This window comes from Gracilinanus agilis, chromosome 5 (assembly GCF_016433145.1).
Source record: "Gracilinanus agilis isolate LMUSP501 chromosome 5, AgileGrace, whole genome shotgun sequence".
Taxonomy (NCBI): Eukaryota; Metazoa; Chordata; class Mammalia; order Didelphimorphia; family Didelphidae; genus Gracilinanus; species Gracilinanus agilis.
Window position 1 is genome coordinate 136,194,175 of NC_058134.1, and position 20,685 is coordinate 136,214,859.

The 20,685-nt window shown below is 35.3% G+C and overlaps 1 protein-coding gene across 1 annotated transcript; it reads left to right on the forward strand.

The window, feature by feature from the left end:
• Positions 1–4,191: 4,191 nt before the first annotated feature.
• On the forward strand, positions 4,192–18,031 carry LOC123249961 (ankyrin repeat domain-containing protein 7-like). The gene is made up of 8 exons (XM_044679034.1): positions 4,192–4,427; positions 5,871–5,985; positions 6,133–6,306; positions 7,951–8,057; positions 11,139–11,282; positions 13,517–13,644; positions 14,241–14,306; positions 17,997–18,031. Exons 1-8 carry the CDS (start codon positions 4,192–4,194, stop codon positions 18,029–18,031), a joined length of 1,005 nt encoding a protein of 334 aa, XP_044534969.1.
• The last annotated feature ends 2,654 nt before the right edge of the window (positions 18,032–20,685 follow it).

The following is a 20,685-nucleotide window of genomic DNA, read 5'->3' on the forward strand; positions in this document are numbered from 1 at the left end:
GTACCTCAGAGTTGTTTTGATTTGCGTTACTCAAATAATTAGAGATTTAGAGCACTTTTTCATATGCTTATTGATAGTTTTAATTTCTTTATCTGAAAATTGTCTATTCATGTCCCTTGCCTGTTTATCAATTGGGGAATGGTTTGGTTTTTTGTACAATTGATTTAGCTCCTTATAAATTTGAGTAATTGACCTTTGTCAGAGGTTTTTGTTATAAAATTTTTTTCCCAATTTATTGCTTCCCTTCTAATTTTGGTTGCATTGGTTTTGTTTGTACAAAAACTTTAATTTAATGTAATTAAAATTATTGATTGTACATTTTATAATTTTTCTAACTCTTGCTTGGTTTTAAAATCTTTCTTTTCCCAAAGATCTGAGAAATATACTATTATGTGTTCACCTAATTTGCTTATAGTTATAGTTTCCTTCTTTATATTCAAGTCATTCATCCATTCTGAGTTTATCTGGGTGTAGGGTGTGAGATGTTGATCTAAACCTAATATCTCCCATATTGTTTTCCAATTTTCCCAGAAGATTTTGTCAAATAGTGGATTTTTGTCCCCAAAGCTGGGCTTTTTGCATTTATCATAGACTGTCTTCCTGAGGTCACTTACTCCAAGTCAATTCCACTGATCCTCCCTTCTGTCTCTTAGCCAGTACCATATTGTCTTGATGACCCTGCTTTATAGTACAGTTTAATATCTGGTACTGCTAGGCCACCTTCCTTCATATTTTTTTTTCATTATTTCCCTTGATATTCTTGATCTTTTGTTCTTCCAAATGAACTCTGTTATAGTTTTTTTCTAATTCAGTAAAAAATTTTCTTGGTAGTTTGATAGGCATAGCACTATGTAGGATGGTCATTTTTATTATGTTAGCTTGTCCTACCCATGAGCAATTAATGTTTTTCCAATTGTTTAGATCTAGTTTTAATTGTGTGGAAAGTGTTTCATAGTTGTGTTCCTATAATTCCTGTGTTTGTTTTGGTAGATATAGTCCTAAGTATTTTATTTTTGTCTAGGGTGATCTTAACTGGTATTTCTCTTTTTAACCCTTGATGCTGGAATTGTCTTTTCTTAAAAGCAAAATGGCATGTATCAAAAAGACAAGTATACAAAGATACAACTAACATAAAAACAGCAGAGAAATCACTGTCAACTTATTGATATGTTTATAGCAAAATGGTTAACAGGAAAACCTCAGTGTGGTTAAACTAATCATATTCCTGCTTGGAAAAAAATTATAACTACAATAGTTAAGATTTTTATAGTATGTGACACTAAAAGTACTGAAACTTAGTAAAGAAGGGAAACAATGGGTATAACTGATTACATTATTAGTAAAAAAAAAAGGTGATAACTAAGATGTTTAAGATATCCATAATATTTGAAGAACCTGAGATGGCTAAAGTACTTGGAATATGTAAGATACTGAACATACCTAAGAATTTTATGAGTATTAGGGCAATGAATAGGAGAATATATAGATGCAAAATTGTATAAAACCTTAGACCCACTAATACCTTGGCTGAATCTGTTTCCCAAGGAGATCAGGGAAAGAGAAAAAGCATCCATATATTCTAAATTATTTATAGCAGCTCTCTTTGTGGTATCAAAGAATTGGAAACTGAGGGGATACCCATCATTTGGGGAATGGCTAAACAAATTGTAGTATATGATTATTATGGAGAACTACTTCATCATAAGAAATGATGAGTAGACTGGTTTAAAAAAAAATAACTTGGAAAGAACTTGGAAAGTTACATTTTGCTGAGAACAGGTACAGGATATTTTAGAAACTCCTTGTTCTTTCCTCCTTCAGCTTAACTTGGTGTTATCTCGTCCCTCTTCCTAGGGCTGGTATCCTTCCCAGATTACAAATATGGTTTCTACTCAAGGGTTTGAAAATAGGTCAGTAACACTAAAGCTTTTGAAGTGGGGAAGGGTGTTTATTCCTAAATACTCTCTTGCAAGAGAGTCCATATTTCCCTAGTCACATTCCAGCCAAAAGGATTTTCTGGCTCAATAGGTGGGGAAATCACAATTTCTTTCACCCAAAAGGGACTAACTCTTTTCTTATTACCAAAGTTATAAAGATACTTAATTGGGGATACTACTATTGCTAATTAATATGTTGAGAATAGTACATTATTACTAATTTTACACTAATTTAGGGAATATCCTCTTAAGAAGTGACTAAACTGTTGTGTTCCCTTGTTATCACTTATCTTCCCTGGACTTGTTCCTGGAGCCCTCTGCACCAAAAGTAACAAAACAGTCCCTCACATTTCTTTCTCCAGTCAGGAAAAAACAAAAAACAAAAAACCTATGCTTTACTATTGCTTTTAAACTGTGCTGCTTTACCTCCTGCGGAATTTGGTGTGCAAACCAAATATCAGTAAACTGAGAATTACACACCCAATCTCATCCCACACAAGTTATATATTTATAAATTTGGTTATATTTATAAGTATAAGATTTAATATATTTAGTTGTATAATATATAATGTGGCCATGATGTTTCTATTAATAAAGTCAGAGATTATATTAATTTTTTGTTTCCTCTGACATTGTTGTCATAAATTATAATTGGACACTACTATAAATTCCAGGTATTTTTTCACAATGTCTGTTATCTAGCAGTATCTCCTGCTCTTTATACTTCTAGGATTGGTCTTTTGAACTAAAATCCAGGACCTTACATTTGCCATGGCGGGGAGGGGATACAATATCTTGGTTTTGGTTCGCAGAATATCACCTTCATAGTTACATGTTTCCTTTCATTCTGACACATGCTTATCATACTTTTCTGGGAGTCATCTTCAAATTGACAAGTTGGGAATACTTTTGATACTGCTTCTTGGAATTTGGGGGAATAGACAGGCAGATACATGCAGAGCAGTTTACTTTGGAAGGTGGGGGGAGGGGAGGAAAGGAATCGAGAATTATTCTAGCCTCTTAGCCTTTGGCCCTTAAATTTAGCAAACTACAGGTTTAAATATTTTACAGTACAAACCTACAAGGTACATACGTTCTAAACCCACTTCATATAGAAAAGGCACAAATTATTTCTGTCTCACTTAGGGATGGGGCAGTCCTGCAGGAAGATGTTGTCTCTTAAAAACATTAGGATTACTCTTACTCTGAAAATTATACATTAAAATCTCATTCCACTCACTACCATTTTCTCATTTTCTATATATTCTGTATATCTGCGTAAGTCCAGGAATTGTTTCTCAGAGAGGATGCACTACCCTCCTTGGGAGCAGGGACACTTCCGTCTAGCAGAATGCCGGGTATGGAGCAGGTGCCTAATGTATACTTATTGATCTAGCCTATTACTCAATATTTCATTTAAATGTTTGCAGAGCACGGGTGGAGGCAGTTCTTGCTGGCTGAGAGGCCAGCTCTCCTTCCCTGGGACAGGCTCTTTTTCTCCCCTCCCCCTCCCCCCCCCCCCCATACAAATCGTTCTCGGCCTCTCCAGAGGCCTTAAAGGAGAGAAGAGAATCACAAAAGACTTGGTTGGCTTTTTTNCCCCTCCCCCCCCCCCCATACAAATCGTTCTCGGCCTCTCCAGAGGCCTTAAAGGAGAGAAGAGAATCACAAAAGACTTGGTTGGCTTTTTTCCCCGGGGCTCCACTAGGACCCCCAAGGTACTCGTTTTCAGGGTGGGTGCTTTTGGTCTCTCGGGATAATGAAGGGGTGGAAGAAATTTATTATATAGTAAAACGTGTTCATTCTATAGAAGAAAAAAACAGGCTGCAGGTCTGTCGGTTTACTCCAGGAGCAATCCCTTCTCTGGCCGGCTCCAGCCGGCTTCTATGGGTCTCATTTCAGCGGGAGGCTGTAAAGAGCCTATAGCAAGGGAAGCAGCCACTCTCGGGCTTCACCCGCCCACATGATCTAGAGGTTGGAACCAACCCTACTTGAACGAACAGGCAGGCACTTCTGCTTGACTTTACAGTTGGGCAAACCCAACTGTAAGACCCGGGTCTCACAAACGCATGCGTAGTTCAATCTTCTTGCCAGTGTTCCTTGGCTGCAATTGTCTCTGGTATTAGATTGGTTCTCACTGCTGGGCCCTCGCAGCTGAAAAGTCTCTGGCCTCCAGAGAAGAGGTGAGGGTCTGAAGGAGGCATAGAGGGTCAGGGAGGAGCCGCCACGAGCCCTCCCGCCTTTTCACATCAATATGTTACCCAAAATGTTCAATTTCGGGAGCAAAAAAATTCAGCCTCAGTCTTGCTCTTCCACCCAACCGCGCAGGGACAGTGGGATCGATGGAACCTGTTGCTCTGAAGGATATCACCTCAGAGATAAGGATATGGGGAGGATCCACAGAGCAGCTTCTATAGGAAATGAAGCAAAGGTGCAGGAGCTGCTCCTGCAAAAAAAACATGAGATCGACGAACCTGATAAATTGAACCGGTAAGAGAAGGGGATTGGGGGAGGATCCTTTGGAGGAACCTAAGCCCACCCTCCTCCCCTATCCCTCCGACTGGGTCCCTGTAGATCCCGTAATCCTGGGAAAGCTCTTCTCTGAGCACCTGGGACAGCGCAGAGCCTCAGGTCAGCTTTAGGCTTTGCCTGGGGGAGATGTGATAGCAAGTGACCAAAGCTGGTGTCTGCTCCCCCTCCTACCTATCCATTCTGAATGAATGGGAAATGCCTTACTTTTAGCCAGGGTCCTACTTACCTACTTACTCCACAGCAACAAGAAAGCAAAGATCAGTATATCCTGCCTGGATATATGAAGTATAACACTGTCCAGGCAGGAAATGGATTACTGCTTTTATTAAGCACCTATTCTATGTGCTAGGCATCTGAATACCCGCAACAGATAAAGGAAATGGAGGAAGGAGGGATGGCCCCTTCACCTTAGGAAGTGAGTGGAATGGAGTTAATCAGCGATGGAGCTTGAGGAGAGGATCAGATAATTACCTTCAGTTTATCTTCTATGTAGAATCTTATTTAGGTGTTTTCATGTTGTCGCCCCCTTTCGAATGTGAGCACCTTGAGAGCAGGGATTGCCTCTTGTTTTCCTTTGCTCTGAGCACAGTATCTGTACACAGGAGTCCCTTAAGGAACATTTGTTGACTGACTGTTCCTCACACACACCACTCTGACTCCTGACACAAGGATCTTCTCTGGCTGTGCCCATGTCTTGAATGCTGTCCCTTCTCACGTTCACTTCCTAGTTTCTGTGGCTTCCTTTAATTCTCAGGAAAAGTCTCACCTTCTACAAGAAGCCTTTCTCCATCATCATTAAATCTTCATGCCTTCCCACTGAGACCATTCAGTTTCCTTGAATGTATCTTGTTTACACATAGATGTTTTCACCCATACTGTCCCAATCTTTCTTCCCCAAAGCAGCGTACATACTTCTTCCACATATAAATACTTCTTCAAACACCTTCACTTCACAGTTCCTCAGAGAAAAAGGGGACATGTACAAGCACTTTCCTCACTGCAGAGCCTCTAAATACTCTTCCTATTCACTATTTTAGCTTATTTAAATCACACAGTTACAGCTCATCCAACTATTATGGAGGCAGTCTTATTAATGATGAAAAGCTACTTAAGTTGGTTCTTATACCTCCCATGCCAATAGGCAGCAAAATTTTTGGGTCTCTGCAGTTTCCCCCCTCTAGGTATTTCATCTATCATATGGAGCAATAAGAGATAAAGCACATTTTATATTTATTGAGGTGATGGTAGTAGCAGCATACAATTATTTTAGCAGTGATTTATAGTTCAGGCATAAGAATCCTAATATATTTTTGTTAGAAATGACACTAACAAACAGTTGTACAGTTTGGATTGTTTCACACTGTATTGTCAAACAATCATATATTTCTTTCCTCTCCATAGGACGCCTCTGCACCTGGCCTGTGCCAGTGGATATCCGGATGTTGTGTCTCTCTTAGTAGAGAGAAATTGCAAACTAAATGTGTGCGACAGTGAGAATCGAACTCCTTTAATTAAGGTTTGTACAAGTTACCTGTGATGCTCATTTTGATGTCTCACTTGGATGAAGAAAATATGCTTTACTAATATATTAAATACCGGCAGTGATGTTTAGTATCCTCAATTTGATGTGACTTTATTTCTTGTCTCTGTCTTCTACTGACAGGCTGTACAGTGTCAGCAGGAGGAGTGTGTATCTATCCTGCTCAATCACGGTGCAGACCCTGATGTTGTGGATACCACAAGCAACACTGCCCTTCACTACGCTGCCCTTGGTGACAACACAACCATAGCAGCAAAGCTTCTTGAACACAAAGCTAATATTGAAGCAAAAAACCAGGTAGAGCCTTACTTTTTGAATAGTCAAGTATTTTATGAATTCAGATACATAATCAAGTAGTGTTTGGGTCACATTTTATAGGTCATCTATTCTTGGGAGCATTTCTTTAATGAAAACTTAAGATAATTCTGTAGTCAAAGTTGATTGAACTTTGGAATTTTCTAATTTTTTGTTTTTGAAATGGAGAGAAGAGCTGTCATTTCCCTTGTATTGGGAACACCTGTGGCTTGGTGATTTAATCACAGAGCAGAGATTCTTAACCAGGATCCATTAGATTTTTTTAACCCTTATTTTATCTTAAAATTGATACTAAGTATTGGTTCCAAGACAGAAGATCAGTAACGGCTAGGCAATTGAAGTTAAATAACTTTCTCAGGGTCACACAGCTCTGAAGACTATAAGATCATATTCGAACTAAGAAACTTCTATCTCTAGACCTGACTCCCTATCTACTGAGCCACCTAACTACCCTGATCCATTAACTTAAAACAACAACAACAATTACTTTATATCTATTTCAACTTAATTGGCTTCCCTAAAGAATGTTTCTGAAAAGGGATCCATGACACAGAAAAGGTTAGGAAACCTTGTCTTAGGGAGAATCCTGGAGCACTGAAAAGTTTAGGGATTTCCCAGGTTCACCCTGCCAGAATATGAGTATCAAGAGTCTTTGGGGCAGCTTTCTTTCTTCTCCATCACAGCTGTCTCCAAAAATTTCTTTTCCTAATATATTAGGTCTGTTCTGCAGAATTCAGTAGTTCCTTTCAATATTTATCTACATTGCTTTTCTACAGGTATGCCTCTACTTAAGATAACATAATATAAAGTCTTCATTTAGAAATACAACAATTTTTTTCAAAATCTTTTAAAATTTGTTCCTAGTAAGTATAAATCTACAGACAGAATTTTCACAAAAACATATTCTTAAATATATGCGGTTTTTTCCCCCTTTGTCTTAAAGCCTACACCATTTCCTTTCCTAGAATTACTGAACATATACTAATAGTAGGAAGAGGCTTAATTCTGAGTCAATGACATGTGAAATAGAGAAAAACAAAGTAGCGCACATTAGGAGAGTTGGGAAGAGATGAAAAATACCAGGATGACTTTCTTCCAGGCTTAACCACTTTGAGGACAGGCTTTCTTTAGTTTTTAGGTTGACCACACTCAAGGGGTATGGGTCAAGAGAACTGGAGAAGTGGTAAACTTCAAAACCAATCAATAGAGTTCTGTGTGAACAACTTTGGTTTCATGCAGACAACAATTGATCATGAAATAAAGATAGCAATAAAGGAAGATATCCATGAAATGGTATGAAATGATCTCTTCCATGTTTTGGGTTTCTTGATAACAAGTTATTAGCTGAATGGAATCTCAGAGGCTTTCTAATCTCATTGCATCATTTGACCTAAAAGGAAACTAAGACCCAGAGAAGTGAAGTAGTTTGCTTATAATCACACAAGAAGTAACTAACAGAGGCAGAATTGATGCCCAAGGCTGCTCCCTTCAAGGTTCCACTTGTACCCTACTTCCATAAGATGACTTTAGCAAGTTCACAAGATATTCACAAAATGTCTTAAGCCAAATTGAAGTATATGGAGAATCCTTGCATACTGTAACAGTATTTTTAATATGATTTTGCAGACAGGTTATACACCGTTGGTACTTGCAGTTAGAAAACATAATGAAGCAATGGTAGATGTTTTCTTAAAGAATGGAGCAAATGTGAATGTCTGCGATAATTCTAAAAGGTATGATAATCAACGATTGAGATTAAAACATTTCTAGAGGAATAAGAACAACTTAAATCATGGAATACTTTCAGAACATCAATAATTGAAATACTTGTGAAAGGGAGAAAATGTTAATAAATATCACCAATGAAAAAAGAAAAACTATTATTTTTGACTGCAACTTGGAAAAGAATTCACATGAGCATGCCAGTCACCATTTATTGTTCATTACTATGTGCAATCAGCTTTATTTGAACATAGTACTTTTTAAGTTGGTTAAAATTATTACATAAAATTTAGTACTCAAATGACTGGTTGACTCTTTTGATATAACCTTAATGTTGTCCATGACAATTATAGCATGTTTTCTGCTCATTCTTACTGTGATTTTCTTTCAGAATGTGCACATTCCCAGATATAAATGAGTTCAAGACTAATATGATAAGATACTTTGATGGCATGATCTTATGGTTGTGGGTTCTCTTGCCACTGCCTCAGATTTTATTCCTTCAATGCCTTTTCATCTCATGTGATTTTTGTCTTTGTCTTTCCATAAATTCTTTATAGTATATCCAGGTAACACACTGAAGCCTCCTGATTCTTTTAAAAATTTTTACAAGTACCAGTACAGCATTCACATTCTCTAGCTTTTATCTTCAATACAAGTTTAGCCCACCCTCTTTTTCTAATAAAACATGTCTTTGATAATGTTTATACATATAAACACATCTACAAAGATGTAAATGGATTACATTAATGGGGTTATACATTGAACTACATAAAATCTGGAAAATATATACATTTCATCCACTTTTTCAAGTGGATTCTAAAACCAATCTCTTTTGACTAATTTTGGATTTCAGATCAGCCTTTTTCATGTTCTGTGGCTTGATGCAATTAGTACATTACCCTCTAAAAAGAAGATTATTTGGAAATCTTTGCTATCATATACAATCTTTTTTTCTATCGGGACTCTGCGTAGCACATCCTATGTAGCATTGGGAAACACCATAGGTGAGCATATGCCTCACCATTTACATTTAGCTTAATGCTGATACTTTCTCACTGAACAAAGTTATATCCTTTATTGGTATGTGTCATAGACTCTTGTATGATTCTAATATTTGCATTAGAGACACCTTGTTTGATATCACCAAGAAAAGGCTATCTGCTCCCCAAAATGGGAAATAGACATATCCATCATCCTGGTAATCACTAATATATGCCAAGCACTGTCTTGGACAGTGCATATATGTAATTTCTCAGAAGTTTGATTAATACAAAACAGTTGCCACTGAGAAGGTCAAAAGAGCCCAGAAATTGCATTAGCTGGAAAACATGATCTCTGTGTTAAACAGAGAGCTATTACAGCTAAGGTTACCTCAAGCATAGGATATAACAATTGGCAAAAAATTGAGGAGGAAGAAGATGGAAGATTAAGACAAGCATTGCTTTACAAAACTCAAAAGCAATTGAAAAAATGAATATGTAGATTGTTTGATGAGAAGCTTAAGCTTGATGAGAGCATTTGTCTGTGAATCTGGAAGAGTGACAATGACTAGATATAAAACAGAATAGAATTACTAGCATTTCTATATCGATCTATTTTCATGAACTCCAGTAGTGAAACACAAAGATTCATATAGCTGAGTATCTGATGTTCCCTGTGAGCCAAGGGCAATGGACTTCCTAAATTCTGATTGAAGAAGAGTAGCTAGAATTGACCCAATATCTACAGAGAAAAATCCATGACCTTTAAAGGACAATTATACAGATATTTAGAATCCTTTTTAAAGGCATTTGAAAAAAAAAGAAAGATTTCAAAAGAGTATAAGAGATCACTCTCCAACAAAATAAAAAATACAAATATGGAAGAGTAATAATAGATTTAGTTTTCATTGAGCTGAGATTTCAAAAGACATTTATTTGTGATATCTTTTTGTACTTCCACATTTGAATATTAAGTTTATAAACCCTTATCATTTTTAAATATGTGAAAATTTTGCCAACTGCTGAGACCAGGAGTTTATGATTCCATCAGGCTCAATGTCACGCTTGATCTATCTACTCAAATAAACTTAACCTGGTTCCTTTTGGGACCTTTTAACATTTTTGGCATTGGACTGTTAGAAAAGAAGATTTTAACACAGTAACCATTTCTGCATGCTAAAAAGAGCTGATCAGTACTTGAAAAAATCTTTAAAAATATCAATTATTTCAACCCATGAGGATATCCCTACACTAATTCAACCTTTAGAAGAGTTAGCCAGTGTTTGCAGTTATCACTGAATAGCCAAAGGATAGCAAAACTTCACATGATTTTTCCAAAATTGCTACAATGCAGCCTGAGGCAAAAAGCCCATGAATCATTCAGCATATAATTAATTTGATGCCTTAGGAGATTTGTGTTTTTATTTAGTATCAGTTTTCCTTTTACTGGTGCAACTCAAAACCATTTCAGATCTTAATAAACTGTCATCAAGAGTTAATGGGCCTCCTCAAATCTACTTGTGCTCACTTTCTGGTCATGAATCTTTCCTTAGACTTGTCCGTAAACAGCAACATCTGTTGCTGTATTCACATTCAAAGACTCTTATGTTTGTGAATGTAAAAGAGCTTGTTCTGGATTAGTCTGTGACAACCAAAGGTCCCTTCCACATTGTGTTGGGGCATGGGGATAGGAATTGAGTGGAAAGTGTGGCTGAGAGTCTTCATTTCTCATCTAATCATTTTCAAAGAGCATCTACTTTACTTTGAAGGCTGGAAAACAAGTGAAAACTGTGCAATACCCCTACCTGAAAGTCCCTCACACCAGTGGCTTTGCCATACTCTCTTCTTGTCTATTATGAAGCCTTAAATTTAACAGTCCCTACTAAAACCTCAAAGGGACAAACTTCTCTCTTTCTGGTCTTACTTACCAATGTCAGTGCTGCACACGAGCAATAAAAGAACTTGTATCCATCATTACATATTTATGCTCCACATACATAGTAACACCAAGGAAAATCAGATATCTTCATCTTGTGAAACATCAAGAAAATCTGATTAAATGTGACTTGTTTAAATTCTTAAATGAAAATTGTTTCTTTGTTATTCCAGAACACCTCTCATGATTGCTCTCAGTACTAGTACTAAACCAACAAACATAATCAATCTTATTCTTGAATATGATGTTGACCTTTCTTGCCAAGATGATTATGGATGGACAGCTAAAGATTATGCTTCTATCAGTGGTGTTCATGCGTAAGTGCTAACTTTAGAATCCCAATTATCTTTATATAATTTCATTAATATTTTCTATTCATAAAACTTATATCCCACTAATATGGACTTCATACAAATATTTTTTTAACCCCTTAACCTTCCGTCTTAGAACCAATACTGTGTTTTGGTTAAGACAGAAGAATGGTAAAGGATAGGCAATGAGGGGTCAAGTGACTTGTTTTGGGTTTAATACACATATTTTTTTTTGAACCCTTACCTTCCGTCTTGGAGTCAGTACTGTGTATTGGCTCCAAGGTAAAAGAGTGGTAAGGGTAGGCAATGGGGGTCAAGTGACTTGCCCAGGGTCACACAGCTGGGAAGTGGCTGAGGCCAGATTTGAACCTAGGACCTCCCGTCTCTAGGCTTGGCTCTCAATCCACTGAGCTACCCAGCTGCCCCTTAATACACATATTATTAACAATTATGCTTGCACTGTTCACGAAAATATCTCAAGACATTAAACAAAGCTAGCCATCATCTCAAGTTATTTCCTTGTTTATAATTTTTATAGAACATGCATTTTGGGTAAGTATCCAAATAATCACAAATACAAAAAAAATAAGGTAAAATACATGGATTTTTTTGTTTCACTGTTGTGCTTGCTATATAATGATTTTATAGATACCAAGAAATTCATTTTTACTGCATCTTTACTTATATATTTGTTTTTAGGTTGCCTAAATCACTTAAATAGAAATAAAATGAGTGTAGCAAAAATAATGAAAGTGAACAGCAGGTAACTTTATAATTTGCTTCTTCAAATTTCTTTTCTAGGGTAAATTGAAAATGAAAGGAGGTTGCTACTGTTCCTTGGCTGAGGATCTCATAATAGAACATGGACCCAATCTTATTGGATGCATTGGTTGCATCTCCTTTTTGCTGATTTTAAATGCTTCTTGATATGCTTATTGTGATGGATCTACTATTTCTTTCTTGTCATCATCAGCAAACTCAGACAAGTAACAGCAATCCTTTCATTTTCAAATAGAAAACTGCTTTCTGCTTGTGAAGCATTAGGAATCAAGAACTTTCCCGATAGACATAGCACACCATTGCAGATGTCTTGGTTGTTTCTGAATTTTCTCTCTATTTTGGGGCCATCTGCTGTTATTTCTTGGCACATTTTGTCTTTTGCTCAAAACTTGAAGTGACCCTCCAAGACAACCTTATCCCTGACCTCATCCAGTCATTATCCATGTCTGAATAATCAGTGCCAGGAGGAAGTGGTAGTGTCAGATGGGCCAACATGGGGTTCAGCAGTCTCTGGGTGACAGTGGTGGCCTGTAATTGCATTGAGAAGAATTTTTCCTCTACACAATTGAAACTGAGTGGGGCTTCCATAGTTGCATAATACAACAGCGTGGCAAGCTGACTTAAGGACACCAACAAGGAACTAGACAAATGGCAAAGTTAGATTATCCAAGTTCAGCAGGGTATGCACAAGAGAAAGGAAAAGAAGGCAGAGTTAAGTAATCTGAGATAATTTTCAGAATAATAGTGATAATGATAGGTACCATTTCCATAGCTCTTTAAGGTTTTCTAGTACTTTACATCCATTTTATTATTTGATTTTCACAAAAGTTGTATTATTTAATTATTTCAGGTTAATTTGGGAGAAATATTACATTATGTTTCAAATGCCATCAAATGATTGGTAACTGATATATGTATATCTGTTATTATCAGTTTTCATTATATATATATATATATATATATAATAAAAACTAATAGAATACATTAGAGTTTATAAAGAGGCAGTTTGTTACTAGAGAAAGGGTGTTGTTTTGAGTCAGAGGACCTCGGTCTCAGGGAGATCAAAGTCCCTCCCCATATGTGTGGCCTTAGACAACTCTAGCTTTTCTTGAGCTCAGTTAATATTAAAAAAAACAGAGAGAGAGAGAGAGAGAGAGAGAGAGAGAGAGAGAGAGAGAGAGAAAGAGAAATAGAAATTAGACTAGATGACTTATACAGACCATTTTACCTCTAAACCTAAATCTTATAATACTGTGACTAAAAACAAAAACAAAATACAAGAAATCTAGATTGAATGATGAGTTATGCCCTACAGAGTTTACCAAAGCAACAGGAAGAACAAAATTTTGTTGATGATCTGATCTGGTCATTTAAGGTTTTGAGATACATAAAGACGATGCATATAATGTTTATCTTGGCTGATATACACTTACTAGGTTTTATATTTTATTTACAAATAGTCATCGTGACCTAGTTCTTCAACATGAGAAAAAGCAGCTTGATCAACTCCTTTCAGCTGGAATCAGTAGTACAGATGTGACTTCTGATACTGTATTTGCTTTGGCTGGATCTGACTTGGCCGAAGAAGGTAGGACTGATAAACTCCCCAAAATACTTAATTTTAAACATAATGAAAAATCAATTTTAAAATTCATATAATATTTTTCTATTTCCATTTTATACTTTTAATGGATAGGATGCTAGTATACTTTTGGTTATTTAATTTTTATCTTTGTAGATTCACTATCCTAAAACTGCTTACAAAAAATGCTCCCAAGCCTTTTTCTATCATTAAAACCTGCTTTATCCAAAAAAAATTATTCATGCTGACTATAATAACAATTTTAAAATTTACATACTGTTGAAATATATTTTACCAATTCATATGAAAACTCTTAGCATTTTTAAATGTACTATTTTTAGCTATATTACTTGTTTCTGATACATAAATATAGAAAAAATAAATAATACATATAAGGATCTCCTGGAACAATAGTACACACACACACAGAGTAATTTATCTTATATATGAATATATAGAGATTGAATAATAAAACATCCAAAGAGCAGAGTCCTCCTTCAACCTCATGCATCTCTATGTGAATTACTTATCCCAGCTTTGAAAATATATACATTTAAAATATTACCAAATTTTAAAATATTCATATGGATTCCTCTCCACAGATAATAAAGATGAAAAAAAGGCACATGGATCAGGAGGACCAGAGAACAGAGAAACAGGTTTGAATGGTAATGCATATATTCCTAGATGTTCAATACATAATGGCATACATGCTCTCCTCCAAAATGACCCTAAGGAAAACTTTATAACCTCTTTATTTGGTCAGTTAAACTCTAGAAGAGAAAATATTTTCTAATTTAGCTTCTGATATTTAATCTTGCCAGCTTCCCAAAGAAGTTAGACCATTTGGAATCTTATTGACCTAGACTTATAAAGATATAATCATCACACATTTATATGATTTTTTTTCAATTCAATTTATCCATTACCTTGTGAGAAAGGTAGGGCAGGTATTCTGATGGCTTCAATTTGAATGGTAATGAAAAACAGAAGCAGAAAACTTCGATGACTTTTTCATGCTAACAGAGCATTAAAAAGGAAAAAAAGTTATCATGCATTTTTAACTACTGTACATTATACTATATATCAGTGAGAAAGAGATGACGTATATAAACTCTTCCTAAGAAAAATAGGAATTCACAATGGCAGAAAAAAAACTACTAAATTATAAGTGCATCCTGCATGTCTATTCCCAACAAAATTTAAATTTCTGTAGCTGTTCAGGGATCATTTATTTGTATGACAAAATGAATCTCATTTTTCTTCATTTTCTCATTTGTAAAAAATATCATATCTATTTACACAAAATCGATATAAGCAGCATCTTAATGAAGCCATTCATCTACAAGTAGTCATGTTAAATACAAATAAAAATTTGAAGCACAAACTTTTTTAAAACTCAAGCCAATTTATTTGTTTTTAATTTATTTTTATTTTATTGATTAATTATGAAAAATTTTCCAACTTTACATGATTCATATTCTTTCCCTCCCCACTCCCATAGCCAATGGGCAATTCCACTGGGTTTTACATCGTGTTATTGATCAAGACCTATTTCCATATAATTGATATTTGCATTAGGATGATTGTTTAGATCCTGCACCCCCAATCATATCCCCATCAAACCATTGATCAAGCAATTGTTTTTCTGCTGTGTTTCCGCTCCCACAGTTCTTTCTCTGGATGTGGATAGCATTCTTTCTCATAACTCCCTCAGAATTGTTCTGGATCATTGCATTGCTGCTAGTAGATAAGTCCATTACATTCAATTGTACCACAGTGTATCAGTCTCTGTGAACAATGTTCTCCTGGTTCTGCTTCTTTCACTCTGCATCCATTCCTGGAGGTTGTTCCAGTTCACATGGAATTCTTCCAGTTCATTATTCCTTTTAGCATAATAGTATTCCATCACCAACAGATACCATAATTTGTTTAGCTGTTCCCCATTTGAAGGGCATCCCTTTGTTTTCCAATTTTTTGCCACAACAAAGCGCGTGGCTATAAATATTTTTATACAAGTCTTTTTCCCTATTATCTTTTTGGGGTTCAAACCCAGCAGTGGTATGGTTGGATCAAAGGGCAGACATTCTTTTAAAGTCCTTTGGGCATAGTTACAATTGCCCTCCAGAACAGTTAGATCAATTCACAACTCCACCAGCAATGCATTAATGTCCCTATTTTGCCATATCCCCTCCAACATTTATTACTTTCCTTTGCTGTCATTTTAGCCAATCTGCTTGGTGTGAGGTGGTATCTCAGAGTTGCTTTGATTTGCATTTCTCTATAAGAGATTTAAAACATTTTTTCATGTTCCTTAAGCCAATTTCTAATAAAAATAATTATATTAAATAAACTCATTAAAATTGGAGTGTCTGTGAAGTTTATAAATGACAAAAATATCATAATCCAGAACACGAATTAAATTTAATAAGTATGATTGAAGGAGTATGGCTCATTAATGATAGAACTAGGAATAAGCATGTTCAGGGAAGATATCAAAATGGATCCCATGAATTTATGAAATATATAGCAATCAATAACATTTTCTATACAAGCCAAAATCCTAGCACACGTAAAAATGTTCTTATGTTAAAATTTTAAAAGGTTAAAAGAATTAGGTAAATGACTAAGCAGAAAAGCTAATTATACTGTTTTGCAACTATAAAATATATTTGCTTTCCTTAATATACTCATCTTCCACCATAAGACATTTACAAATTTTGCCTTATTTTCTGTTCATCAAAAAATTGGTAAAAGTCATTATTTGATAGGTAAGAGTACTTGGCACTGTTTAAATCCATCATTTAGACTCAAACCTGGTGATCTCTGAACTTGAAGAATGAATGAATGATTACCATAAACCTCACTTCATTTCTTTGAGGAAGAGTGGTATGCAACACGTTTACATGAAAGAAGATCCAATTATGAGAACCATTTTTTAAATTAAGTATTACTAATCATGAACACCTTGCAAATAAATTTTCACATAAGTTATATTGTCAAAGGGAAACATTCTTATCATGAAGAATGAAATGTGTTAGTGCCTCTCTCCTGGGGCCTAGTCATCATTTTCACTTTTCTGGGAACATCTTCCTTTTTGGCCATTATTTCTAGTAGTCTTTTGTATACCGAAATTCTGAATAACTCCAATTTTGTCAAAACAAAATTTATGAATTTTCTGCTACTTTGACAAGTTCTTATGTTTTGGTATTTTAATTCAGAGTTATGGTAGAAAAGGCACAATTTATCTAAAATATTGGATTCCAAAATACTTTTTTATGCTCTCTGAAAAATGATATTCAGTGTGCCTTTTGAGTAACCATAATTTGCATTACGTAATTTCATCTCCCTACATGACATCGTAGATAACACCATGAACCACTTAATAGCAAATGCCAACACATTAAAAGATAATCTTCTTAACTGAAACACTGCTTTTAAGTAGCTCTGTAAGGCAGGCAGAGTTTAGGAAGACGAGGTATAGTCTGGACTCTGCCACTAGTTAATTTCTTTATCTCTTTGAATTGCAACTTCCTTTTGTTTCTCCTTAAAAATATAAAATGAAAGACTTGAAATGACTCCTGAAATCCAATCTGTTCTAAAATACTATATTTCCATGCTAATTCATTTTTAATATCATTGATTTATTTAACTTTTCAAATCATATCAAGCATAATATGGTTAGTCAAATGTGGTAGTAGTCATTAGCCATTGTCCGCCTCCCTCAAGAAATATTTTATGTACAAAAATACTAACCTGTAGTATGACAAATTCCCCTTTGCACCTTTTATCCTTATGAACACATATAAAAAAAAAAGTCTTCTAAAGTGCAAAGTTTTAGTTCATAATTTGTAAATCCTTTAAGGAAAAAATACCATTCCATTATATTGCAGGGGAACTGAAATGACATCTAACCAACTTAAAACAGTAATAAATGCAAGCTAAAGACACAAATTATAGTTTGCCAAAAAGCAAACTAGATTTTTTGAAAAATCATTTTGCTTTCTAATCAGTCTTCCTATCCTTTTTTCACTCTAATCCAGAGTTTTTAATAAACTTTTCATGATTCATAGAAGTTTATCAATATTTTAAATCCAAAACTGATGCTGTGGTCCTGTCTTTTAGCCACTATTTAACTCTGATTTTTCAATTCAATGATGTATAGACATAATACTTTTTGTCAGGCTTAATCTGACCCTGACTCCTTTCCCCCCACTTCAAACCCCTTTCCCACCAGTGCTTTCTTCTTACCAAGAATTTCCAGCATTATTAAAATCCATCAGTCTTATGTGATGAAGAAAACTGTATTCCTTATTGACTCTTTTGTGAATTTTTGAGTTGCTTCCACTCTAAAACAGTTCTAAGAAAAGAAATTGAAAGTTACTATCTGTGAAAAATAGAATTAACTCTCCCTTTGTCTATTTTAAGTTAATCAAATCAAGAACCTAAAGTGCCCCTACTTTGCACTTGGTAGGTCAATAGGTAAGAGAGCTCACAAGTCACTCACTAGTTCACACCCCAAAGGCCACAAGCACTGGCCCTTTGGGCAGTGCTAGGCAAATTTAAAGGCTGTGGTTGGTTCCTGTGAAAAGGGGGAGAGACAGGAAGTGACATGGAAATAGAGGTATAAAAGGCAAGACCGAACATGGTCTGGACCTCTTTTTTTCCTGGATTCATTCTGCCTGGGTGAGCCGAGCTGAAGGGAGATTCTTCCCGGATGGGGTCACATTGTCCTACACGCGTCCTTGACCCGAGCTTTCTGCATTGGAGAAGCTTGCTGGGCGAGTGACTCGGGCTGCAGGAAGAGGCCTGCGTTGGTGGACTTCTGGCTGAAGATGCCACCTGGACTTCCACGTGGAGACTTGAGGGAGGCCCTGCTGTGAGCTGAGTCAGACTGAGCCGGATCAGCGCTTAGGCTGGTAGGCTAGACAAGGCTCTGTCTCCTTCCTACATTTCCCTCTTTCAATATCTCTACCTTTCAATAAAAGCTACTAACAGTCATTTTCAACTTCAGAGCTAATATTTTATAAACCGTGACCACAACCTCATTTTTATAACTCTCAGACTGAGTCAAATCCAATTTTAATTCTTATGTATCAAATCTGAGTCTGCAGGTTCTAACCTGGAACTGAAACCTCCATGGCCACTACTTTCACAGCGTGTCTAGGGCCAGGCTGAAGACTGAGTGCTTTGTGCCTTCCCCTTGGAAAATAGTCTATTATACCTGATATTCAAGCACAGTGTAAGAGAAAGAGCACAGACTGAAGTCATGAAACCCAAGTTCAAATGCCACCCCTCATACTCCCTTTTTGAATGTGGACAAGTCACTTGATAGTCCTCAACTGCAATTTTCTCATTCCTAAAATAATGAGGTTGGACTAAACAGCCTCTAAGATTCTTTCTCACTCTGACTTCATAATTCTAATATTTTATTGCTCAAAAAAAGTAAACTTCTTAGCTGTGTGACCCTGGGCAAGTCACTTAACCCCCATTGCCTATCCCTTATCACTCTTCTACCTTAGAACTAATATTGATTCTAAAACAGAAGGTAAGGATTTTTTTTTTTTTAAAGTATATTGGCAAGAAAATGAAAAGCAGCCTATTTCAGCACCTTGACACAACATTAGGATAGTTTAAAACTAATTGAAATAAGGAAAATACAGCCATTTTAAGATATGAATTGTTAATTTGTTTGTATTTTATCCTCTGTTAATAATAGTAATAATTCAAATTCAATATGCATGTTTTAAGTTTTTCAAAGTCTTTTCCTTCACATAACTTTTGCCCTTGTAACCTTTGAAATTCATCCTTTATAGGAAATAATCTAGAAATTTGGTAATGTTTTTGAAAAGTTATATTTTCTCTTTTCTGATACATGATTAGATTATAGTTAGATTGGCATGGAGTTGGAAATGACTAGAAATAATCTAGTCCAATTATATTTTTTGTGAAAATTCATTGTTAATGGTACATTTACATCAGTCTTTGCAAAGGATATATACTTCTAATAGTTTCTGAAATTTTTTGTTTTAAAGGATCATCATTTGCACTGGAAAAAGGGCTAGTTTTGGAGTTAAGTCCTCCTAGAATTCCTCAGTAATATCATTTTACCTCTCGTCCTCTTAAAATGGCAGAACTCAAATTAGATGATACGATTCTGTGAAATCATTCTTAAATTTGACAAGCAGTTATTGTTGATTATTTGATAGATAACATTTAAAAATTTAATATACATGTGGATTTAAAATTACATCAATTTTTAAAAACATTTAGGGAGATTTGAGCTATCTGTGCTATCTGCCAAAATTAACTAGAGGACTATGCAGTGTATATGAAAAGCTGGAACAACCAATTCTGATTATTTAGTGGAAATTCAAGATAATGTCATTGGAGGGTGTGAGGGGAAGGAATAATTAAAATGTTTTCAGTTGTCATCAAAATTCATAGTCGCATACTTGTATTTGGTTAAATGGATGTTTATATTACAAATATAGTAAATATCCAAAAAGTTGATATGTTCTAACTTGAATTTCCTATATGTCTATAATACAATGATCATTTATATCCATGATAGCTTCATAAAGGTGCTGATGGATGTTATATGTTCTATAGAAATTAATTTTATTTCATTATAGTTTGAGTGAAATGCATTTTATTTTAGTTCTTTGACATTTTATAATTTATATGTGGTATTTATAGATACTCGTTATTTAGATTATTTGATTTAAAAGAACTGTTCATTCCTCCTGGAATGGGAAACTGTGCCAGATAGATAATTTATATTTTTCTTAGTAAAGATAAATACTTTACAAATATTAATATTCACATCCATGATGTTCATGGAGGGGAACAAAGGTCAGTTTACTTGTATTGGTTAGATAAATGTTTTTTTTTAACTTTTTAACTTGCTCTTTCTACAGTTTGAAGTAATGACTTCCTCTCTACAACAGCAATTAATGAGGAAGTAGTGTTTTTAGTATTGTGCTAGTTGATTATGAAACAAGATTGGATGTAAATAAATAGGACCATACCATTAGTGGATTGCTA